This window comes from Mesocricetus auratus, unplaced genomic scaffold, assembly GCF_017639785.1.
Source record: "Mesocricetus auratus isolate SY011 unplaced genomic scaffold, BCM_Maur_2.0 Super-Scaffold_100037, whole genome shotgun sequence".
NCBI classification, from domain to species: domain Eukaryota; kingdom Metazoa; phylum Chordata; class Mammalia; order Rodentia; family Cricetidae; genus Mesocricetus; species Mesocricetus auratus.
The window spans coordinates 2,517,702-2,544,721 of record NW_024429215.1 but is presented as its reverse complement, the minus strand read 5'-3'; the positions used below and the strand labels follow the sequence as shown (position 1 = coordinate 2,544,721).

At 36.6% G+C, this 27,020-nt stretch overlaps 2 protein-coding genes across 2 annotated transcripts in view; both read right to left on the bottom strand.

Moving 5' to 3' along the window:
* LOC101844785 (zinc finger protein 54-like) overlaps nucleotides 1-27,020 on the bottom strand; it is a 1,121,204-nt gene that overhangs the window by 602,133 nt on the left and 492,051 nt on the right. The window lies entirely within an intron of this gene.
* LOC101837305 (vomeronasal type-2 receptor 116-like) lies at nucleotides 406-25,485 on the bottom strand. The gene is made up of 6 exons (XM_005086700.1): nucleotides 25,274-25,485; nucleotides 16,961-17,252; nucleotides 15,791-16,597; nucleotides 14,144-14,359; nucleotides 12,509-12,632; nucleotides 406-1,334 (listed from the first exon to the last, which is right to left on the bottom strand). Exons 1-6 carry the CDS (start codon nucleotides 25,483-25,485, stop codon nucleotides 406-408), a joined length of 2,580 nt encoding a protein of 859 aa, XP_005086757.1.

Genomic DNA, 27,020 nt, shown 5'->3' with positions numbered 1-27,020 from the left:
TCCCATAGAATCAAACCCATAATTTGTAGGGGGTATTTGTTCCACTGATGACCTTGGCTTCTGCCCCAATAGACCAGGTGCTTCTTCTCTGCCTAGTTGTTCTCTTATAAGAAAGGAGATATGATAATTGTTCTCTCTTGGTACATCCACAAAACTAGGTCAGGTAGTAGGAAACACCTTGTGATTGGTCCCAGCTTCCCAAAGACACTTGATTTACCATATCCTGTATTAGTGAATGTATTTCTCACATTTTTATCTTAATAAATCCTTGAAACTCCCTAATAAGATGCACATGAATTTCTCATTAGAATACAATAATTCTATAATACAAGATGAGCAAGGTTTTTTACTGGATTTAACATATGCATTTACTTTTTAAACAGAAGAAGAAAATGTATTTTTGAACTAGATTTTGAGTGGTTTATTTCTTCTGGAATTGTTTCTCTCCCTCATATAATGAAGAGAGTTTTTATCTGGTTTTAACAAAATAATGTAGCACTTTGGGGCAAAGATGAAGCCAAGAATTGCTGCACTGGAAGCCAAGATAGAGAAGACTTCCATAGCCAACATGACCTTCCCCTTTGTGCTGTGATAGACTGGGAGGAAGGTGACCCAAACACAAAAGAACACCAGCATGCTGAATGACAAAAATTTTGCTTCATTGAAAGTGTCTGGCAGATTTCTGGACAAGAAGGCCATGATGTAACTCCCCAGTGCCAAGGAGCAGAGATATCCCAGAACACAATGGAAAGCAGTAGCTGAACCCTTGTTGCACACAATGATGATATGTCCATATTCAGCATGAGCATCTTGTTCAATGAACGGTGGAGAAATTCCTAGCCATATGCCACATAGAACAAACTGAATGAGGGAAAAGGTGGGAATGACAAAGTTTGGAGCTCTTGATACTATTAACCACCTCACCACTCTTCCTGGAAATGTGACCCTGAAGGCAATAACCACAGTAATTGCTTTGGCCAAGACAGTTGCAAGAACCACAGTGAATACACCTCCAAATGTGGTCTGTTGGAGGATACAGGTAATAGTGTTGGGACGGCCAATGAAGAGCAAAGAACAGAGAAAAGAGATGGTTAGTGCAATCAGCAAGATGTAACTGAGGGCCCGGTTGTTTGCCTTCACAATGGGAGTATCTTTGTACTTTACAAAGACTCCAAGAATCACAACTGGGAGTGTTGAGAAGCACAGGGCTAGACTTGTGAGTATGATACCCAAGGCATCTTCATGAGCTAGAAAACTGACAGCTTTCTGTAGGCAGTGATTATGCTCTCTATTGGCAAAATGATTTTCTGGACACTTCACACACTGATCAGCATCTGGAAAGAAAGAAGTCTATGTGAGTCTAAAATGATGTCATCCCTCTGTTAAATGGTTTTTTATTACTTGCTTTTTAGACCGATACCTGTGTCATCATCCTTTTTTTTTGAGACAGAGAAATAATTACCCAACTAAATTATTTTTCTTCTTATCTTGTAGAAAGCATGCCTTACCACAGATAGAGAAGTATTGAGACAAATTTAGGTCTTCAAAAGGCAAATTTTTAATAATCTTTCTCTTATGAAATTAAAATAAATGCACATTGAGCCCTATGTGTAATATTTTTGTGGCAAAGGATTATTTTTACTTCTTAGAAAATGAATTTTTGAGTTCCCACCAGGCTGCAAGAAGAGGAGATATCTACCTCCAGGCTGTGCAACCACAGCTGCAACTGACTGGAAGCAGTTCCTCCAATATGCATCATAGTATACCCCATAAAATACCTGAAAAACACATGTCATGATCAGCCTTCCCCTACAACCCTAGAATACCACATTGGGCAACGGAACCAAACACTCCACTTGGACAAATAGCATACTACATAACACAACAGTTGAAAGAACAGGCAGAAGCCCAATCCAGCTGGAAGAAAAGATGAGTAAATGCCCATGTAAGTATACATTAAATAATCAAAATTGCAACATGCCATTACCAGAAACCCATGATCCTACCACAGCAAAAGCTGAACATTCCAAATACAGGTAAAATTCAATGAAATTAACTTATAATTACTTTATGAAGCTTACAGATGATGTTTAAGAGGAAATTAAAGTTCCCTTAAATAAATCTTTGAAAAGATACACATAAAATTGGAAGTGATCAATAAATCCATTAAAGATACTAGAAAACAGTAATAGAAACAATAAAGAAAGCACAAACTGAGAATATTCTGAAAATGAAAATTCTGTGGAAGAAAATGAGAACTACAGTTAAAAGCATCAACAACAGAGTATAAGAGAAGAAAAGTAGAATCTTAGGCATGAAAGATACAAAAAAGAAAACAGATTCTTTAGTCAAAGAAAATGTTTAATCAAAAAATTCCAAACATAAAATATTCAGGAAATATAAGACACAATGAAAAACCAAACCTAAGAAAAATAGGGAAGAGGAAAGTGAAGAATCCCACCTAAAAGGAACAGAAAACCTATTAGTAGAAGAAAACTGCATGAAATGAAAAAAATACATATCTATAAAGGTAGAAGAAGCATACAGGACACCTAGTAGGTCAAACCAAGAAAACATTTCTTTTGCTACACAACAATAAAAATTAAATGCAAATAAAATATTTTTAGACCTTCAAAGAAAAAAGGCCAAGTAACATAAAGGTAGACCTGTCAGAATTACACCTGACTTCTCAGTGGAGAATATAAAAAGAAGAAGGTCTCAGACAGATGCCTCACAAACACTGTGGGGTCAGGAGTGCCAGCCTAGAATACTGTACCCCCCAAAATTTCATTCAACATAGACAGAGAAACCAAGAAAGCTCATGACAAAGCCTGAAAAAAAATATGTATCACAAATCCTGTCCCACAGAAATTACTAGAAGGAAAACTCCAACCCAAGTAATCTAGGTACATCAAGGAAGATATAGACAATAGATAATCTCCCACTAGTAAATCCCATAGAATCACAAATTCACTACCACCAGCATCAACAAAACAAAAATAATGGTAGGAATTAGCAATCACTGCTCAATAATATTTTTATTATCAATGAACTTGATTCAACAGTAAAGACACAGGGTAATAGACAAGATACAAAAGCAGGATCCAGCCTAATGTGATTCAGACCAGCCAGAGACTGCCAGCTTCTGTGTCCCATTTCCCACCCATGTGACAGGGAGGTCAGTCGAGCCTAGCTTCTGGTGCCCTGAGCAGAACGACAGGAGACATGAAGACTGCACTCAGTAGATCCACTACAAGGTTCACCCTCCCAGAGATGGCCATCTTCCAAGTCCCATTCTCCACACACAGGGCAGGTGAGATAAGCATGGGCCTGTTTCCAGCCTGCTTTCCCGAGCAGAACCACTGGAGACCTGGGTACTACACATCAGATCCCAACACAACCGGATTCCCCTTCCCCCACCCATGGGGCTAGATAGGCCTGAGCCTGGTAACAGCCTGCTTTCCAGTGATCTGCACACAACTAGCTGAGCACAGGGTGTGGCAAGCTGCACAAACTGCAGCCCACACTCTGGCAGGAGTCAGCCCACCCAGAGACTGCCAGCATCCAAGTTCCATTCTCCACACACAGGACAGGTGATGTCCAGCCTACACCAAGACTGCCAAGTTCCTCATACTAGGAAGGCTTTCATCCACACATGAGGAAAGCCACCAGGGTATTGGACCTGCTCCCACCCACTAGAAAGAAACCAGTGCCACATACTCACCAGGAGAGGAAGAGACTCCTTCTGCACCCACAGGAAGAAATGATGAGAAGGATACAGTATAAAAACAAACCCAGCAACAGTAAAACCAATATGACATGCCAGAAACTAGAGAATTCTACACCTGGAAGACCTGAACAGCCCATTGCAGATGAAGCAGATGAGAAAAACCTTAAAAACAACTTCATTAAAATTATAGAGGCCCTCAAAGAGGATATGAGAAAAATGCCTTAAAGGAATGGAAGAAAGAACAAACCAAAGATGCAAGAAATGGAGGGAAAACAATCTAAAAAATGCAAGAAATGGAAGAAAAGACAAACCAAAAAATTCAACAAATGCAAGACAAAACAAAAATTGCAAGAAACAATTCAAACAGTGCAAGGGTTGAAAGCTGATATAGACACAATAAAGAATCACACCTGACTTCTCCATTGAAACTCTAAAAGCCAGAAGGACATGGATATATATTCTACAAACAATAAGAGACCATGGATGCCAGCCCAGACTGGTATATCCAGAAAAGTTTTCAATAGCTATAGATGGAGAAAACAAGATATCCCATGACAAAACCACACTTAAACAATGCATATTAACTCATCTAGACATACAGAAAGTTCTGGAAGTTCTCCAATGCTAGGGAGTTAACTACAACCAGAAAAACATAGGCAATAGATGACCCCACCTTACCAACAGACAAAAGAAAAAAGAGGTGGAAATCCACATATAATTCCACCACCATCAACCATTCTGAAACAAACAAGAATGAGAAATCAATGGTCATTATAGCCCTCATTACTAATGAATGGTCTTAACTTGCCCATAAAATGGCACAGGCTAACAGAATTGATTTGAAGACAGGACCCATTCTTCTGATGTATACAAGAAACACACCTCACCCTCAAAGACAGACATTACCTGAGAGTTAATGGTTGGGAAAAGATTTTCCAATCAAATGGATCAAAGAAATAAGTGGGGGTAGCAATACTAATATCTAACAAATTAGATTTTAAAATAAAATCAATCAAAATAGATGAAGGAGGTCATTACTTACCCATCACAGGAGAAATCCAACAAGATGAAGTTTCAATTCTGAACATCTATGCCCCAAATTCAAAAGTATCCATGTTCATAAAAGAAACATTACTAAAACTCTAATCACATATAACGCCCCACACATTTATAGTGGGAGACTTCAACACCCCACTCTCAACCCTAGACAGGACTACCAGAAAAAAACTGAACAAGGAAGCATAAGAACTAACAGAAGTTATGACCCAATTGGGATTAATAGACATCCATAGAACATTCCATCCAAATAAAGAAGAATATGCCTTCTTCTCAGCGTGACATTGAACCTTTTAAAAATCGACCACATTCATGGTAACATATCTAATTGAAACAGGCACAAAGAACTGTAATAACTCCAAGCACCTTAGTCTGACATGTGTTAAAATTTCAACAAAAACACAAATTGCAGAAAGCCGACACACTCATGGAAATTGAAAAATGCACAATTGCAACATTTCTGAGCCAAAAAAGAAATTAAAGACTCCCTAGAATTAAAATGAACAGACAATATACTCAAACTTATTTGACACTTTGAAAGCAGTGCTATGAGGGGGTTCATAGCACTAAGTGCCCTCATGAAGAAACTGGAGAATCGTTACACTAGAGAATTATTAGCATAACTGAAAGCTCTACAACAAAAAGAAGCAAACTCCCCCAGGAGGAGTAGATGGCGGGAAATAATCAAATTGAGGGCTGAAATCAATAAAGACCAATCTAGGAAATCAATACAAAAATCAATGTAACAAAGAGTTGGTTTTTTGAGAAAATCAACAAGATAGACAAACCTTTATCCAAACTTATGAAAAGGCAGAGTGTGAAGACGCAAATTAACACAGTCAGACATGAAAATGGGGACATAACAATGGACACTGAGGAAATCCAAAGAATCACCAAGTCATAATTTGAAAACAGCACTCCAAAAAATTTGAATATCTAAAGGAAGTGGACAATTTTCAGGACATATATCCCTTGCTAAAATTAAACGAAGAACAGATAAGCAATTTAAATAGACCTATAACCCCTGAGGAAATAGAAAGAGTCATGAAAAGTCTCCCAACCAATAAAAACCCCAGTCCCAGATGGCCTCAGTACAGAATTCTACCAGAAATTCAAAGAGCACCTTATACCAATTCTTCTCAAAGTATTCCATACAATGGAAGCAGAAGGGTCTTTGCCAACCTCTTTCTACGAGGCTTCAATAACCTTGATAACCTAGACACACAAAGACACAACTAAGAAAGAGAACCTCATACCAATATCCCTCATGAACACTGATGCGAAATACTGGCAAATCAGATCCAAGAACACATCAGAAAACTCACCCACCATGACCAAGTAGGCTTCATATCAGCTATGCATGGAAGGTTCAACATACGAAAATCTATCAATGTAATCCAAAATATAAATAAGCTGAGAAACAAAAATCACATGATCATCTCACAAGATGCTGAAAAAGCCTTTGACAAAATCTAATACTCCTTCGTAATAAAGGTTATGGAGAGATCTGGGATAACAGGAACATGCCTAAACAAATAAAAGCTATATATAGCAAATCAACAGCCAACATCAAACTAAATGGAGAGAAACTCTATGTGGTTTGTCTAAATTCAGGAATAAGACAAGGCTGTCCATGCTTTCCATACATTTTCAATATTGTACTTGAAATTCTAGCTGGAGAAATAAGGCAACAAAAAGAGATCAAGGGGATACAAATTGGAAAGGAAGTGGTCAAACTTTCACTATTTGCAGATGATATGATAGTTTAAATAAGTTACCAAAAAAACTCTACCAGAGAACTCCTGAATCTGATGAGTACCTTTAGCAACGTGGCAGGATACAAGATCAACTCAAGAAAATCAGTAGCCCTACTATATACAGATAATAAAAGGGTGGGAAAAAATCACAGAAACATCCCTTTTTACAATAGTCACAGATAACATAAAATACCTTGGGGTAATGTTAACCAAACAAGTGAAAGACCTGTATCACAAGAACTTTGAGTCTTTAAAGAAATAAAGAAGATACCAGAAAATGGAAAGATCTCCCATGCTCTTGGATAGGTAGTATCAACATAGTAAAAATGGCACTCTTACCAAAAGCAATCTACAGGCTCAATTCAATCCCCATTAAAATACCAGCACAATTATTTACAGACCGTGAAAAAATGATTCCCAAATTTACATGGAAAAACAGAAGTCCCAGGATACCCAAAACCACCCTGTTCAAATGGTCAACATCCAGAGGCATCACCATCACTGATTTCAAGCTGTATTACAGAGCTGTAGTCCTGAAAACAGTTTGGTATTGGCATAAAAATAGACAGATAGATCAATGGAATCAAATTGAAGACCCTCACATTAACCCATACACATATGAGCACCTGATTTTTGACAATTAAGCTAAAATTATACAAAGGAAAAATGGCAGTAGCTTCATCAAATGGTGCTGGCATAACTGTATGCTGACATGTAGAAGAGTGAAGACAGATTCATGTCGTGCACCAGGCAAAAAACTTAAATCCAAATGGATCAAAGACCTCAACATAAATCCAGCCACACTGAACCTGTTAGAAGAGAAAGTGGGAGGCACCCTCTAACGAATTGGTACAGGAGACCACTTCCTGAACATAACTCCAGTAGCACAGACACTAAGATCAACATTTAATAAATGGGGCCTCCTGAAACTAAAAAGCTTCTGTAAGTCAAAGGACAAACTCAGCAAGACAAAAAGGCAACCCACAGATTGGGAAAAGATATTCACTAACCCCACATCTGAGACAGAGCTGATCTCCAAATTTACAAAGAACTCAAGAAGCAAGTGTCCAAAACACCAAAGGTCCAATAATGAAGTGTGGTACAGAGCTAAGTAGAGAATTCTCAGTAGAGGAGTCTAAAATTTCTGAGAGACACTTAAGAAAGTGCTCAACATCCCTAGCCATCCAGAAAATGCAAATCAAAACAGCTCTGAGATACCATCTTACTCCTGTCAGAATGGCTAAAGTCAAAAACACCGAAGACAATTTATGCTGGAGAGGATGAGGAGAGAGGGGAACACTCCTCCACTGCTGGTGGGAGTGCCAACTCATACAGCCAATTTGGAAATCAGTATGGAGATTCCTCAGTAAAATGGGAATCACCACAAGACCCAGAATTTCTACTCTTAGGCATATACCCAACTACATTCATACAACAAAGACATCTGTTCAACTATGCTTATAGCAGCATCATTTGTAATAGGCAGAACCTGGAAGCAACCCAGATGCCCCTCTACTGAATAGTGGATAGAAAAAATGTGGTACATTTGCACAATGGAGTACTACTCAGGAAAAAAAACAGGGAAACTTTAAATTCACATGCAAATGGATGCCACTAGAAGAAACTATCCTGAGCTAGGTAACCCAGTCAGGAAAAGACAAACATGGTATGTACTCACTCCTATATGGATTTTAGAAATAGAGCAAAGAATTATCAGCTTACAATCTACACCACCACAAAAGCTAGAAAACAAGGAAGACCCTAAGTCAGAAATATATGGTGCCTTGGAGAAGGGGAAAGTGACAAGGTCTCCTTAGAAATTTGGGAGGTTGGTGGGAGTGGAGCCACTATCAGAAGAAAGTGAAGGGTAGAAGAGTACTGGAGAGGATAACATGAGGGAGTAGGAAGCTTGAGTGAGGGGAAGAGTAGAGGAGAGCATGATATGAATTACCATAGTATAGGGAGCCATTATAGGATTAAAGAAAAATCTGGCACTAGGGAAATATCCAGAGATGTACAAGAATTACACCAACTAGCAATCTAAGCAGTAGTGGAGAGGCTACCTTAAATGCCCTTCCCCAATAATGATGTTGATGACTGTTTTATATGCCATTCTAGATCCTTCATTAAGTATCTGATGGAAATAGAAGACACCCACAGCTAAACACTGAATTAAATTCCTGGAATCCAGTTTCAGAGAGGTAATTGTGAGCAAAGAGGTCAAGAGAGGCTGGAGAAACAGCTGACCTGAACAAGGGAGAACTGAGGGTCCACAAGTTTATACCTGGAAAACAACGATAGGAACAACTGTGACCCACTGATCATGGTTGTCAGTTATGAGGCCTGGGCAATCTATGTGGCCTCTGGCGGTGGATCAGTACTTATCCCTAGTATGCAGTGAAGTTTGGGAACCTATTCCACATAGAGGAATTCTCTCTACATCTAGATATACAGGGGAGGACTTAGGCCCTGCTCCAAATAACATGACAGACTTTGAAGATTCCTCTAGGCAACACCTAACCTCGAATGGGAAGAAAAATAGACTGGGATAGGCTCTTGGTCTGAGGCAGGACAGGAGGGGAGGGAGAGGGAACTTGGATTGACATGTAAAACAAGCTTGCTTCTAATTTAAACAACAAAGAGTCTGAGAGAAATAAACACCCATTGACTATATGGAAACAACAAAAAATACTAAAAATACACATGAAACTGAAAAATTCTGAACTGAACTGCCTCTGGGTTAAGGGAGAAATACAAGAAAACTTAAAATAATGAAATTTAAGTCTTTCTAGAATTCAAAGGAAGTGAATCCACAACATACTCAAATTTATTAGGCAAAATAGAAGAAGTGCCAAGAGGAAAGTTTATAACACTAATGGCCTAGATAAAGAATTGGAGAACTCTAAGACAAGTGATGTAATTTGATACCAGAAATGTCTAGAACAAAAATTAGCAAATTCAACCAGAAACAAAACAAAACAAACAAACAAACAAATAATGAAATCCTGGATGAGATCAATTAAATTGAAATAAATAGAATAGCACAAGCAATCAATGAAATGAATAGTTGCTTCTTCAAGAAATCTGGCAAGAGAGATAAATCTTTATTCAAATTAAACAAAATGCAGAGAGAGAGAGAGAGAGAGAGAGAGAGAGAGAGAGAGAGAGAGAGAGAGAGAGAGAGAGAGAGACAGAGAGAGAGAGATATCCAATAAAAAAACAGAAACAAAAGGGGACATTGTAATCTGTATTCTTTCTGATCAGCTGCCTGGGTACTGCCACTGTCTCAGCCCCCAAATGACACACAAGACACTATATTAATTATGAAGCTGTTGGTTGCTATGGTTTGTTGTTGGCTAACTCTGAGTTAATTATTAACCCATGACTCTAATACATACAATATATGCATATATTTTCAAGGTCTTATTTTAAGGAGAATGCCAGACTTGTGTCCTCTCCTCCTGGGATCACATGGATATTCCTACTATTTACTACATTTCCCTGAATCCTCCTCGACTCCTATTCCTACCTATCTTGCTTCCCTGTTGGCCATCAATGCTTTATTTATCAACCACTAAGACAAACATACAAAGAGGGACTTCCCCCATCATCTCCTCTTTTCTGTCTACATAAAAAAGGGTTTTACCTTTTACACAGTCATATTATAATAATACCACAGTTGTCTAGTGAGAACAATAGTTAAAATATTTAATCCATTAGCATTTAGTAAGTTTGAAGAAAATATTTTTGTCATCTATTTGTGTGAGGGAACTCCTAGAGCTGATAAACACCTTCAGCAATGTGGCAGGATACAAGGTAAACTCAAAAAAGTCAGTGGCCCTATTATATACAGATGATGAAGTGACTGAGAAAGAAATCAGAGAAACAGCATCCTTTACGATAGCCAAAAACAGCATCAAATATCTGGGGATAATGTTAACCAAGGAAGTGAAAGACCTGTATATCAAGAACTTTGTGTCTTTAAAGAAAGAAATCAAAGAAGATACCAGAAAATGGAAAGATCTCCCATGCTCTTGGATTGGTAGGATCAACATAATAAAAATGGCAATCTTGCCAAAAACAGTCTACAGATTCAATGCAACCCCTATCAAAATTCCATCACAATTCTTCAAGGACCTGGAAAGAACATTAATCAACTTTATATGGAAAAACAAAAGACCCAGGATAGCCAAAACAACCCTATACAATAAAGGAACTTCAGGAGGCATCACCATACCTGACTTCAAGCTCTATTATAGAGCTATAGTCCTGAAAACAGCTTGGTATTGGCACAAAAATAGGCAGGTAGACCAATGGAACCGAATCGAAAGCCCTAATTTTATCCCACACACCTATGAACACTTGATTTTTGACAAAGAACCTAAAACTGTACAATTGAAAAAAGAAAGCATCTTCAACAAATGGTGCTGGCATAACTGGGTACTGGTATTCAGAAGACTGCAGATAGATCCATGTTTATCGCCTTGTACAAAACTTAAGTCCAAATGGATCAAAGATCTCAACATACATCCAGCCACACTGAAACTTTTAGAAGAGAAAGTGGGAGATACTCTTCAACGAGTTGGTACAGGAGACCACTTCCTAAACATAACAGCAGTGGCACAGGCACTGAGATCGACAATTAACAAATGGGACCTTCTGAAACTAAAAAGCTTCTGTAAGGCAAAGGGCACAGTCAAAAAGACAAAAAGGCAGGCCACAGAATGGGAAAAGATATTCACTAACCCTACATCTGACAGAGGACTAATCTCCAAAGTTTACAAAGAACTCAAGAAACAAGTGTCCAAAACACCAAAGGGTCCAATTAAAAGGTGGGGTACAGAAATAAATAGAGAATTCTCAATAGAGGAGGCTAAAATGGCCAAGAGACACTAAAGAAAGTGCTCAACATCCTTAGCCATCAGAGAAATGCAAATCAAAACAGCTCTGAGATACCATCTTACTCCTGTCAGAATGGCTAAAATCAAAACCACAGAAGACAATTTATGCTGGAGAGGATGTGGAGAGAGGGGAACACTCCTCCACTGCTGGTGGGAGTGCCAACTCATACAGCCTCTTTGGAAATATATTGTGCATAAGCTTACTGCCATCACTAGCTGTGGAAGTCTCTCTTGTCTGTAGCAACACAAAGCCAATATGAGAAAAATGCTGTTAGCAAGAATCTGGTCTTCCCTCTGTTCTTTTGTTTTTAAAAGCTTTTGTTAGATTTATGTGGAAATTAATGCTGCATATTGAGGACACAATATGCCTGGGTCCCACCAGTGTCTCAAGCCCCCAATAACACAGGAGACACTATATTAATTGTGGAGCTGTTTGTCATTTTCTATGGTTTCTTATTGGCTAGCTCCGACTTAATTATCAACCCCTAACGCTATTATATATATATATATATATATATATATATATATATATATATATATATGCATGTGTGTGTGTGTGCACGTGTGTTTGGGTGTTTTCAAGGTCTTATTTTACTGGGAATGCTAGACATGCTTCCTCTCTCCCTGGGATCACATGGTGACTTCGTACTCTTGACTACATTTCACAGAATCATCCTCAACTCCTAGTCACACCTGCCTTGCTTCCCTATTGGCCAAAAGTTCTTTATTCCTCAACTAATATGACAAACATACATGCAGAAATACTTCTCCCATCAGGACATAACAACAGAATCCAAGGAAATACAGAGAATAATTAGGTCATACTTTAAAAACCTGTAATCTACAAAATAGGAAAATCTAAAGGAAATGGCCCATTTTCCTGATATGTACCACATGCCAAATTAAATGAAGACAAGATAAACAATGTAAACAGAGGTTTTATACATAAGGAAATAGAAACAATCCGTAAATGTCTCCCTGACAAAAACAGACCAGGGTCAGATGTTTTCCTCAAAGAATTTTATAAGAATTTTAAGGAAGTACTCTGTAAAGCTCACATTTACCTGTCTCATTGGAAATTTCATTTTCTGGACAAGGAGTGCAATCATAGCAGCAGATAGCCTTGCCCTCCAGAGCAGACTTCCTGAATCCAGGACCACATCTCTCACTGCACACAGAAGGAGGAATCTGGGAAGAACAAAGGAAAGGTTTTCCAAGGCTCATAGTTTCATAAGATACCTGGATGTATAAGGTTTTGTATATTGAACAACTAATTTACTTACAATTTTTCCTATAAATGAAGAATATGGATTTGAAATGCTGAGCTTATGAAGAAGGCCAATGTGTTTACAGATTGATGCACAGATTACCACAGTATTAGAGACTTTGGAAACTTAATGATAATGAAACAAGTATATGGAAGTTGGGTTATTGCAGACAAGACTTAAAAAGGTAAGAGATCCCTCTAAACAACTACTGCCTTTGTGCTTACTATCTATTGGGCTTAGAAGCTTTTACCTCCAACAAAATTGTGTTTTTAATTGTTCACTTGATAGGACATTGAATAATCATGGAAACACACTTTTGCACATTTCTTTGAGGGATTTTATTAGAAAATTTCCTAGTGTGAAAGAGACACTCTGGTAGTAAATGTCACCACTTCATTGACTGTAGTTCCTAATGAATACTTAGTAGAAAATGTGAGTAGTAGCATTTGTCATTGTCTAGATCCTGGCTATGTCTGTGATGTTCACAGTCAACTAATGCTCCTACAACCTTCATTTCCAAAGCTATAGACACTGTCTTCAATGTCGTCCAAAAATGTTTCCCTATTACTTTAATTACAAGTGAATCACACACAAACAGACACAAAAGCCATGATGTTCTCTACTTACAGGGGCCTACATGGAAAAGGATAAGTATTTCAAGATGAAACAACTAAGCACAGAATCACAATGACCCTATCAGTGTTTACAGATAATGGATGAGTTGAGACTCTGTGTGGTGGTTTGGTTAAAAAAAAAGTACCCCAGTCATGGATATTACAATATTGTCCCATTGGTCTCATTAGTTGGGGAGTTACTGAAACTGGATTAAGTATAGATTGATGAAGGAATTATGCCTTTGAATTATCCTTTAATGCATTTACAAACCTACTCCAATTCTTGGATTGTTTCGTTACTACTTGTGTATGAATGGAGACATTTCATGTTAGGTTCCTACTCCTTGCCCCATGGCTGCCACTCAGTATTATTCCACATGGCTAAAATCCATTCTCATACCACCAGAACCATAACTGATAATAAACCATTCCAAGGCATGTTTTCATGGGTTTGATTCCAGCAATGAAGTATAACTACTACATATAATGCTAATCACTAAACAGATATTTATAGCAGGAAATTGGAGAGTGAGACTTTTCAGAAATTGAGAATCCCTCTTAACAGTTGTACATAATTTATGTTGTGTTGAAATGACATAATCCATACAAAAACATTAAAAACATAATTAAAGTTAAATATTTCCATTCATCAGCATCAAACAATGAGAAAATATCCTATTGGAATTGGCTTTTGTTATGTTCTTCGGTTAATTTTATAGTGAAAAGCCTTGAGTGAAAAAAATATAAATCAGGACAATGAGAAATATATTCTTGTTATCATTCTAAGTTGAAAGTATTTAGAGAGTGAAAAACACACCTCTGAAAAAATTTCTGGCCATGTTATCATCTGTTCATGTAAAGACAACTGCTGATGTTTGGGAGTATTTGGGGAAAAGGTTCCTACTTTCACCTTTAATCCAAGACCCTTGGGAAAATTCCAAAAGTTGAGAATGTCATACTCATCATCTGAAGTCTGTTTCCAATCTAAATCCATGTTGTGTTCCACAATAAACTTCTTCAGGAAATAGTGAAGCTGAAAGGGATGAACTGTGTTAAAGTGCACCCAAGAGGAAGAACGGAACTTCATATAGAATTTTTCTCCTTAGTTTTAATCTCTGATGTAAAACATAACAATATAAACCTATCAATGAGGTAGATCTTTCTTAGCCTACGTGAGTGGGATTGCATTCTTCCTTTGAAAAACTTCGACCAACCTCTATTAAGGATCAGATATTGAATAAGACAAACTTTTTTTTAGATTTTTTTATCATTTTTTATTTTAATTTTAAATAGCTTGTTTTACATGTCAATCCCAGTTCCCTCTCCCTCCCCTCTTCCCGCACTCCCCTTCCCCCCCTCCCTCCCACCCTACTGCCAAATCCTTCCACATAGGGGATATCTAGAGTCTGTCCTTTTACTCTTGGTAGGGTCAAGGCACTCCCCTATGAGTCCAGGCTGAGAGAGCATCTCTCTTTGTGCTATAGGCACATGAAGACAGTTTGTATACCAGGGATAGACACTGATCCACAGCTCAAGGCCCCATAGGTTGCCCATGCCTTCTCACTGACACTCACATTTGGGGGGTCCAGATCAGTCCCATGCTGGCCTCCCCACTGTCGGTCTGGGGTCCAAGAGCACTCCCCTGTTCAGATCAGCTGTCTCTGCTGGTTTTGCCAGCCCATTCTTTGCCAATTTGCTCATCACTCCTCTCTCTCTGTCACTGGGTTCCTTGGGTTCAGTTCAGTGATTAGTTGTGTGTTTGCCTCTGCTTCCATCAGTCACAGGATGAAGGCTCCCGGATGGTTATAGACATCAAGTTCATTATCAGGAATGGGCATTCGAGGTGGTCCCTCCACTATTGCTTAGCTTGCCAATTGATGTTATACCTTTAGACCACTCGAGGTCACTCTGGTGCCTGATCTGGGCTGGAGGGATAGCTCAGCCGTTAAAGGCTAGGCTCACAACCAAAAATATAAGAATAAGACAAACTTTACTTGAGAAACTAACCAATTCATATTCTTTTGGAGTATATTCTGAATATCAGTTTGTACAATGATGGGACTGATAAATAAATAATTTTAAAAGGTTCTTTGGATTTTAATGTAATGTTGTAATGAGTTCTGTCATTTATTCTCTTAAGGATTTTATTCCATAATTAATGTTTGGAAAAGTACATGAAATAATTATGAAAATTTTATGTAAATAATTCCCATAAGAATATTATGAGATAATGTGTGATGTAGACTAGATTTTGACTAATCAAAATTACTACTCATCCCTTTTAACCCATTCTTCAGCAACACTTACATATAAATCTTCACTAATATGTGGAAACATGACAAATCACAGACTCTCCTGTGATTTTTAACAAAATATAATGAAATCCACAGCAGGTAAATTGTGGACTAACAAGTAACAAAACTCTCCCATTGCTGGTATTTCAGTGCAATGGAAGGCATATTACCTGCCATGGGAAAAAGTCCATTGTCTTCCCATTTGCAGGTGACTGTAATTGTACTTGCTGAAGACTCATCTCATGAAGACTGTGGGCCACAGCATACACAGCTTTGTACATATTGTAACTCTCTTCACTCATGGCTGTGTTAAAAATGTGTTTAGGCAAGAATTCTAAGGAAGCATTGGGTTGGCAGATCTCTAAAAGTTGGCAATCAACCTCAGAAAATTGACATTTAAAGAACAAAAACCATAGTTTAGGAAGGTAATTGTCTTCTGGGTAATTATAAGGATTAATTCTTCTAATAAATTTGGTAAATTCAATCATCTCCTCATGGTGGTGTTCAAAAATGAGACTCCCATGGAAAGAGTCTATCATGAAATAATCACCATGGTTTGTAGTATCCCATCGAGAATTCATAACCCAGACTTTCTGGGTCAAATACTGTTGCCCTAGATTTCGCATTAAACCTTGTAGAGAATCAGTGTCACCATAAATAATGATTACATTGGCCTGTGATTCTTGTAACTTCCCCAGATTTTTCCAAAGTTTGTTGGAAAATGAAGTCCAGGTGCTTGGGATCATTTCAACAAAAGCTAAGCATACATTATTCATCTTCATCTTTTCTCTTAAATCTGACAAAATATTTGTCCCTCTGTGGTCATCAGGAAGGAGTAGTCCAACCCAGGTCCAGTGGAAATGAACCATCAAAGAGACAATGGCATGTGACAGAAATGTGTCTTTAGGAGCCATTTGGTACACAGAAGGAAACTGACCTAGGTCATTCAAGATAGGATCAAAAGGCCCAAAAGTAATCTGAAAATAAACCAGAATAGGAAACAAGTGAAAGACCATTGATATCAAACATAATCTTGATCAAAAGGAAGAAGTGGATTTGGTCAGTTTTTAATTTTGTTCATCCTGATTATACAGATGAGGCTCTCTGACTTAATTATCCAGAAAATTGCTGACACATCTTCCAGTTTTAATACCACATCTTGTCTGTTCCATCATCTTATTCCTTTTTGTTCTAAGCCATATAAATATGGATCATTCAGCAAGTGTGTGGACACCTGCGTTTTATGGATGTGTAGTCCAAGTGACCCTCTTTTTCCTTCAAAGACTCCAAGAAATGTTTTCAACAGAGATCTAGTTCTCTTTTACAGCATCATAACTCACCTGTGGGAATTTGTAGAGATGCAGGAGTGTTCCTATGTGGGCAGAGGTTGTCCATGATGTTCCTGTGATCACAGCAGCTACCTTATTCTCCTTCTTACAGTTGTAATTAGAGAAGGGTTTGCTCAGCCCTGTGAGCCAAATAGCAGCATTCATAAGAATTTGTATATCATTGTATGGGACATTATAGAAATCAAACCCCAGAGATATGTTTGGTAGAAGCAATGGGTTCTTGTTGATCTCCTCAACAGCAAAAACTAGAGCCAGAAGAAACTTGTAGTTCCTAAAATTATACCTGCATAGATAACATAAAAATATACAAGAGAGCATAGTCTATAGGTATCTACAGATTTTGTTCAATATGTTTGCTAGTTATAATGTTAGTGTTTACCTAATATCCATAGTTGGTCCATTTCTTCAACTGACTGGAATTAAGATGAGTATTTTATGCTGTTAATATCAAACAAAATCCTGTGTAGAGGCCTCAATTTTTCCAGTTCCAAGAGAGTCCTCTTTATATATTCTTCTATGTTTTATACACTAAATAATTTTTATTGATATGAAAAAAGATAGTCACAAAATAATATATCTACTGCCTCATTGTACTTGGTCTTTTAGATTTTAGAGTTATACTAAGCCCAAAACATTTGATTAATGCTACCAATTTCCTCTGAAAATATCCTAATCAATAGGTACCATGTCAGCACATACCCTCTAGAGATAGTCTTTTTTATAATATATTATTTTGATTGATTTTATAAAATTTCTGTCACTTATATGCATATATGTCTCCCTGTATGTGAAAGTACAAAATTTTACATGTTATGTGTGGAAGACACAGGACAACATTCAGGAGAAGTCATAGATTTCTAAGCTCTTTCAACAGTTTAATTTTAAAGTTCTCACTCCATTTGCCTTATTGTCTGTACTAAATACTTCCAGGTTTTATTGTGTATTTTTCTACATTGCAGAGAATGATCTCTGAATTACATATACAATCATGTATTTTCTGGGAATCTGAACCCAGGTAATCTCATTTGCACGAAAAGCCTTTTGCTTTCTGACACAACCTTTATCTTATTGTCAAAGTTTGCAATTCAGAAAAGATTGTGATTTTTGATTTTTTTGAGACAGGGTTTCTCTGTGTAGCTTTGCAGATCAGGCTGGCCTGGAACTCACAGGGATCTGCCTGCCTATGCCTCCTGAGTGCCACCCCAGCCCGGCTGAAAATATTGTTTTAAGAAACTAAACAAACAGTAACATTCATGGGAAACCTCAAACTTAGTTGGCTAAATGAGTTCAAGAGATGCCACACACACACAAAAAAATAGAGGCTACTACCACTGTCCTTAGTGGCTTTCAGAAAAACAAGGTAAGACCCACTTTCTAAAGACACCATACACTTCAGAATCAGGATGTGGATGAAAAATATTTATTTGGCAAGGACTCTCCTCCACGATGAGTAGATTTTTGTAAATACATGAAGAGCCTTGCAACCATCCTATGCAGAAAAGCAAGCAAGAGTATTATGCAGTTGTAAGGCAAATAAACCACTGCAATAGAAACATGACAAAATATTCTGATACGTACAATTATGTCACTTATGGCTTGGGATAACCTACAGTTGCCTAAATGGGCTTAACACCTCATGGATAGGAAGAATTCAATGCCTGGAACTGTGTATTTAGTACCTTTGACTGGTGAAGCCATTAAGTCTAGAGAAGAACCAACTTCTGCCACTTTTCTTCACCAGTATAACATCTAACTACATTTTAAATACTTCAAATTATATCCACATATGAGTATTATTATCAATTTTTTACTAAAGAATCTACTTTATGCAGCTACACTGAACATTATACCATGTCATTACTATGTAAAATGGCAGAGATTAGCTAGCCATTGGGTGGGTACTTTATATTAAAGAAAATATTTCATAGCCCCTCACCTAAGGCTCAAAGAACATATTGGAGGAGGAGAAGAAGATTAAGAGCATCAGGACATCTGCTGCAATATAAACTGTTTAAAATAAAAAAGATTGCATAAAGTGGAGTATGGGTTAATAGGGAGATTTTTGAATAGTTGGAATTATTTGAAGATTAGTATGACTGAGATATGTTATTTGAAACTCACTAAAAATTGACAAAATATTATTTACAATATAGTATTTTTTAACTTATTACTTGGTTTGATATCAAATTGCTTTATATGAAGGTAAGTTTTCATTTTCTCAGGGAAACAATGTTAGTTTCTTTATTCTGGACATCTGAACCAAGAAGGAGATTAATTCTGCTTTTAAAAAATTTAAATAGATTAGAGATAAGTCATGTTTTGGTAAAGAGTTATTCAGTAGAGTCTTGGCCTTGTATTACTGCATTTATTTTCTCCTGTGGCAGTTTTCATAAGTTATCTAGATTGGTATTGTCTGTAGTCTGGTAATGGTAGAAGGATTTACAGACACATCAGTAGGAAAGCTTAGAAATCTCAGAATGTTCGATTTTCTAAATGATTTCAGCATCACATAATTTCCATTGCACATCAGAAGATGCATCATTGTTTATTTATTTTATTATATTACAAACAAAGTTAACATTGAATAATCAATATCTTGTTACACATATCTGAGCAAAATCAATAAACAAAAGTTTGAATGATTACTGGAGTCAAATGCAATAATAGGTTAGACACATCTATTCATGGAAATTTCATTTGAGATGTTTGCTTTAAAAATAACTCTAGCGTGCTTACAATGTGAGCCTTAGTGTTCAACTCAGGGACACCTGCCAAACACCCTTACATCATGGAGACTGGTGTATGTCTGATGGGCTGCTTGTGTTTGTGATTCTGGATGTTAAGATCTATACCTAAGAAAATTGCATCTTTTCTGTGAAACACACTGAGACAAAAGGCAGCTAGAAAACAAGATCCAAGTGCCAAATAAAAGGACAAACTGGAGATGAGCAAAATCCTGTGGCTACAACAGGACAGAAAACAAAGATATAGGTCTCAAATAAAAAATCTAGAATCACAGAGCAGCATCAATTAATTGAAAGAGAAAGCCCAATAGACCACAGACAATTATGGAGGGAAGCTCTCAGAATCAAGATATAATTATGAGTTAGAGCCTTTTTAAATGCTAATACACAAACGGGAAGATGTGTAAAGGAACACTGGGATGGCCTTGTCTATGTGAGAAGTATTCTAGAAAATTGGTAGTGGCAAATCTTAAGTTTTTCTATTTTTAAAATGAATATAGTACTCTATTGTGTAAGTGTATTTGTGTTTATGTTAATCTATTTCTGATTCTCAAAGAAAATAAAACTTTAATCTTTACCATAAAAGATGTTGATGAATTTTAGTCAAGGTGAGTCTTTATGTGTTTTGAAGATTAAATATAATTTTCTAAATGTATAAAGCAAGCATCATAATGTGACATATTTTAGAAAAATCTTCAAAGAAATAATTTGACATATATGTAGTACTTGGTAATATGCATACATGCATATATCTTTTAGTAAAATATTAAAATACAATTTTCAAAGAATATTTTATTATACCAAAAATACATTAATTTCATCAATCTATAATGAAAGAAAAATATTCCCTGAATGTGGGTGTCAGTGAGGAGGCCTAGGTAATCTATTGAGCCTTGGGCAGCAGATCAGTGCTCATCCCGAGTATACACATGGACTTTGGACTCCCCACCAACAATGTGAGGTGCACTCTCACCCTGAACTCTTGGGGGAGGGTCCAGGCCCGGCCCTGTATTAAATAACAGACTATGGACACCCCCATGGAGGGCCTCACCCTCCCTAGGGAAATGAGGGGAATAGTGGGGGGTTGGGAGAGGGCACGGGAATAGGGGAGGGAAAGGGAGAGGGACCTGGAACTGACTTGTGAAACAACCTTGTTTCTTATCTCAATTTAAACTGAAAAATAAATAAAAAAGAAAAAAAAATATCAAGGCATACTATTTCAAATTTACAGTATATATTTATATGATCTACCTATATGAAACAATGCATTTAGGAATTATGTCCTATAATAGAAGGATGATAAATTTTGTAATTAAAAGTGTTTTCCAATCCTGAATGTTGTTTGTAATTTAAACAAAATGCTATAACACAACTGTGACTCATTAAAATATGATAATTACATAAACATATTTATATGTTAAAAGTGAGGAAAGACAGTTTTGGGGAAAGAACACAATTCAACTTTGCAAATATATTTATATGTCCAGGTAGGTTGTCCAAAAAGCTTCTCCTCTCTCTGTTCCATCAGACCCAAAGCAGTGCTGCTAAACAGAACACCAGCTACAAAATCTCTCATCCATGCCCATGCCTTTGGGGATTCTATTACCACTGTCCCCTCACCATGTTCCCTCACATTATAGGTGTGTCCAATGCCCAATTCACAGAGAAAATCAAAAGAATCATAAAGACATACTTTAAAAGCATGTACAATACAAAAATTATAAAATCCTTTAAGAAGCAATTTTTTGCAACTCCCATAGGTGACATTTATTTAAGCTAAAAATCTTTTAAAAAGCAAAAATTATTTACTACTCCCATTGGTGACATTTATTTAAGTTAGAAATATTTTAAAAGCATTTTTACAACTCCCTTAAGTGACATTTTTAAGTTAAATAAAGATTGGATTGACAATTTAGATAAACATATTACCCATAAGGATGTAGAAGCAGTAATTAAAGTCCCCCTCATCTTCCCCTGAAAAAAAATCTTCCCCCTGAAAAACAGGGCCAAATGGTTTAACCACAGAATTCTACCAGGGTCACAAATAAGACCTAACAGCAACAGTCCTAAAATTATTCCACAAAATAGAAACGGAAGAATAATTATCAAATTCATTTTAAGAGGCCACAACCAGCCTGATACCAAAACCAAACAAAGATTCAACAGAGAAAAAGGATTATGTACCAATTTCTGTCATGAACAGCAATGCAAAGTCTGAATCTAAGAACAAATGAAAAATAACATCTGCCATGGTCAACTAGGCATTCATGCTAGAGATGCCTGTATGGTTCAACATACAAAAATCAGTCAATTGTAAACTATTATATAAAAAAACTGAAATAAAAAAGCACATGACCATCTCATTAAATGCTAAAAAAAAGCCTTTGACAAAATCAAACACCCCTTCTTAATGAAAGATTTGGAGAGATCAGGGATATAAGAAACATACCTAACCATAAGAAGGCAGTTTACAAGATAGTGTAAACATAGAAGTAAATGGTGAGAAACTCAAATGAATTCCACTAAAATGAGGAACAAGATAAGTTTACTCATTTCTAGCAGTAGTACTAGGAAAACTGAAAATGATTGAAGTAATAAAAATTGGACAGGACAAAGTCAATGGATCATTATTTTTAAAAGACATAATCTAATCATACATACAAGTGACTGTAGGGGAAACAGGACTCTGCGATTAGCCATGTGGCACTCTAAAGACACATATGGATATGGTAACGAAAGAGTGGAACCACGCCACTAACCACACCCACTTTAGGCATGACTAGAGACAGGGTGGCGGAACTATGCCACTAGCCATGGCTTGGGCGTGTACGGAGGAAGGAATAAAAAAAGGAACAGCAGAGCCCTTGCCCCTTTTTTCAGCTTCCAGTTTGGTGTCAGAAAACTGCTTGACACATCAGAGTTGTTTGTTTCTCTCTTCTGAGTAATTTCTACAATAGTTACCTATATCCTCAAGTGTGCCATTTATCATTTCAGCATCAAGTGACCATAAAAAATCCACCAGATTACACATAAAGCTGATGAATACCTTCAAAAAAGTGACTGGATATAATCTTAACTAAAGAAAAAAACCTGTAGCCCTCATATAAATAAGTGGACAAAGGGAATGAGAAAGAAATCAGAGAGCCAACACCCTTTAAAACAGCCAGAAGTTACATAAATTTAAGAGTAACTCAAACTAAGTAATGAAATGAGTATATGATGAAAATGATATCAGGAGATGGATTGATCACTCATGCTCATGGATCAGTAGAACTAACATAATTAATATGACCATCATACTAAAAGCCATGTAGAAATTCAATATGACCCATTAAAATTTTTAACTCAATTCTTTTCAGACCTTGAGAGAACAATATTCAAAATCATTTAGAGAAAAGTGCCCAGAATAGTTAAATCAATCCTACACATACACCACACACTTTCTCTCACCCCCACCCCATTACTGCAGTTATTACCATCTCTGACTGTAACTTAAACTACAGAGGTAGGGTAATACATTAACCTGTATGATATTGGCATAAATGTATACATGGTGATCAATTGAAATGAACTGAACACCCAGAAATAAACCCATACACATATGTCCTTCTGGTTTTTGATAAGGAATGGAATACCCACTTGAGTAAAGAAAGCATCTTCAACAAATGTTGCAGGTCAAGCTGGATGTCTGAATGTAGAAGAAAAGAGCCATATTTATCACCTGAACAAAACTCAACTCCAAATGGATAAAAGCTTGCAGAATAAACAAGCACAAATTACCTAATAAAAGAAAAATGAAGAATGATCTTGAAAGTACTGACACAGGAGACTAGTTTCTTAAAAAAAAACACTAATAGCAAAGTCATTGTGAACAATAGTTATGAAAAAGGGACCCGAATAATCTTACAGCATTCTGTAAGTCAAAGGACAAAATCAATATGGCAAAATACCACACTACAGAATGACAAAGATGTTTTAAAAATTCCACATCTCATAGAGGTCTTCTATCCAAAATATATAAAGAACTCAAGAAACTAGGCATCAAAATAAAATACCCTAATAATTAAATGCATGGATGGCATACAGATCTACACAGAGAATTCTCAATAGTAGAATTTAAAAGTGGCAAGAAATGTTAAAAAATGTTCAATATTCTTAGTCATCAGGAAAATTCAAATCAAAACAACTCTGCAATTCCATCTTACATCTGCCAGAATGTCTAAGATTTAAAAAAAATGCAAGTGACACCTCTTGCTGAAAATAATATTGAACAAGTAGAACATTCCTTCATTGCTGGTGAGAGTGCAAAATGTTAGTTTTTCAGAAAATTGGAAATTAAACTATCTAAAAACCCAGATATAACATTCTTGGGTACATACACAATGCAACCCCCATCCTACTCCTAGCACACCTGCCCAACTTGGCAATATTTCTTTAACCATATTAGCCAGAACCTAATAACTAGATCACTCTCCAAAACCTGACAGCAGGACCTAATTGCCTAGGACAATATCCATAGAGTTCACTCAACAACAAAAAAGTTAAGCTGTTGCCTCTATGGAGCTTTCATCTCTAACTTCTAGTCACTTTGTTAGGGAAGATATTCTATAGTCTACCTCAAGAGAAACACGAACACCAGCCCAACCACATTTTTTATATAAAGTCTTTCTTATTACAAGATATCCTTGGGAAATCGTGTAGAAGAGCTCACATATCATATTGGAATGAACAAACAATATCATTACCAAAACTGCCTGGATAACCATGGACCTGAAATTCTGTAGTCTAGAGTCTATGATAGAACCAAATAGGGATGGAAAAAATAATTGAAATGATTCTATTTTACTTATAGATAAGTTCCTTGTCCAGTTGTCAACAGTGAATCTGACTCTGGCAGGAGATGGCAGTGGCCTCAATTTTCCTCAGAAAGACATTATGTGAAGAGTCTAAATTGGAGGCCTAAATGAAATTGTTCTTCTTGGAGCTCAGGAACTTCTGTTGAGATTGAGGCTAGAAGCTTGGTAGAGGCAGAGAACACAGGGGACACAAGCAGAGACATTTAGACAGCAAAGAAGTGTGCCCAACTTCTAACTCTGATATCTTGAATTAGTGGCATCTAACATAGGAAGGTCTTGATACTCTAGCATCATATTTGGCACTCAGGAGACACAGCTTTCAGTAGTATCAAATTTCCTCACTGGGCCTCATATAGACTTCTAGAATGCCCTTAAGTACTAGGTCAAACTTTGAAATAAAATTCCTTCCTGAGAAGACATAACATTGGCAACTTGGAAAACCTTGTGGAAGAAAATATATGAAACTCAGATCACAAGATTGCAAATACCCAATTTGGAAACAAAATCAATAATACTTTTTTCTCACATCCTCTTTTTATCTTATTAAAAAGGGAAGCGAACAATAATTCCCATTAAAATAGACTTGAGAATAAAAAACACGTTGTTACAATGAAAAATACAGGGAAAATTGTTGTTTGAACCCATGCATCACTTCATCATATAAATATAAATTGAAAAGGAAATACATGAATAATGGCACTTACTGTATGTGGAAGTCTTTGAAATAGTTTAGCAGATATTCATGTGGAAGTTTGTTGCCTGTGTAGAAAATATGTAGAGGGAAAAATACACCAATCACCACATCTCCTTCATGGTGAAAATCTTCTTTGATTTTAAAATAGCACTCCAAGCTGCTATAGGCTCCCACAAGATTGGGAATCAGGAGAAACCCAATAATAAAAATCCATGAGAACATTCTATTAACAAATGTGCCTTTAAAGCAGAAAAAAATGCTAGATATGCACACTAAGGAGTCCAAGAGGTATATAACCAATTCATATGTTTATGAGTACATGTATTTCTACACTTGTTGATGAGTGAGGCTGTCACACTAATCAATATAGGCTCTTTCTAATACCTCCTCTCTCAATGCCACTGAGAATTTTGGAATCTTCTTCCCTTAGGCTCTGCATCTGAGGTCCTGTGTTCAAGACAAAAATAAGCAGGAAAATATATTTGTGGATCATCTTCTCTAGCCACAGGCATCATGATTTCAGCCAAGTTAATGGGCAAGAGCTCAGTGATAAACACCTCTTAAGGTGATTTTGTTACAAGTATGAAGCAAGAAACTGTTTATATGTAAAATTCTGTGGCTGAGGAAAACATGCTACATCAGAGCCTTCTGTGTTGGTGAAAAACCGAGAAAAGGGCAATGCCCTAAAAAGTCCCATGCCAGCTTGCAAAGCCAATATAAGGAGTGCATTATGCTTTCTAAAGCCAAAGTAAACCAGTGGATGTATTCTTTGCATAATGATTTTAGGAATCTCAGGATTTCATTTTACATTATATTTACATCTACAGATGAATACGATGTGCACACACAGCACAGTTGTTAGACATTCATAGGCAGCATGATTTCAAATTAGACAGTAAACAGCAAGAGTTGAGGGATGCATAACTCTTGGGCTAATTTTGACACAAGTATGACGCAAGAAACATTCCATACAAAACTTACACAAGTATGAAAATATGCTATATCAAAGAACACAGGATAAATAAAATGGCTCATCAGGCCTACTGCAGCAAAAATAAGAAACAGAACAATAGGAAATGTAAATCTGCCAAATATTAACTTATTGGGGATTTTGTTTGTTTCAGAACAACAACATATAATGAGTGTTCATAATAGACAGAACTTCAATGAGATCATGGACATTTAAAAGGCATAGAGAAATCTGCTGTTCAGTAAATCACAGTGCAGGGGAATCCTGAGTCATAGAAGAAGCCTCTGTGTCAATCAATTCAAAGCAGCTTCTCCAAGGGACATGGTGTGTTGATTCTGCAGACTGAGAATTTCTCGGACAAAATTCAAACAACATCATTTAATGCAGTAAATTATGTATTATTGGGGAAATTTCTAGTGAAATAGAAGAAAACAATTTTTTAAAATTCTTCTAGTGTTTTCCTGACACATATTTTTGATTGTATAAAAGAAGTGGTTATGAAAATATATCCACAGGAGGAGAATAAGACAGGGAAAAATGTTATTCACAGTATTTTAGAAAAATTTGGAAAAAACTAATACATTGAGAAACAGATGAAATTGACTGTTGTTAATGGATTGTAATCCTGGCTATTATTTTGCAACATTGAAGTCCATTTCCAATTCTTCTCAGCAAGAGTCAAGATAAGTTTTCTACTACACTTATTGTCCTAGGTTATAATTCATATAACTGTATGTGTTTATATATACATATATATGTGTGTATATATATTTACATATATATATAT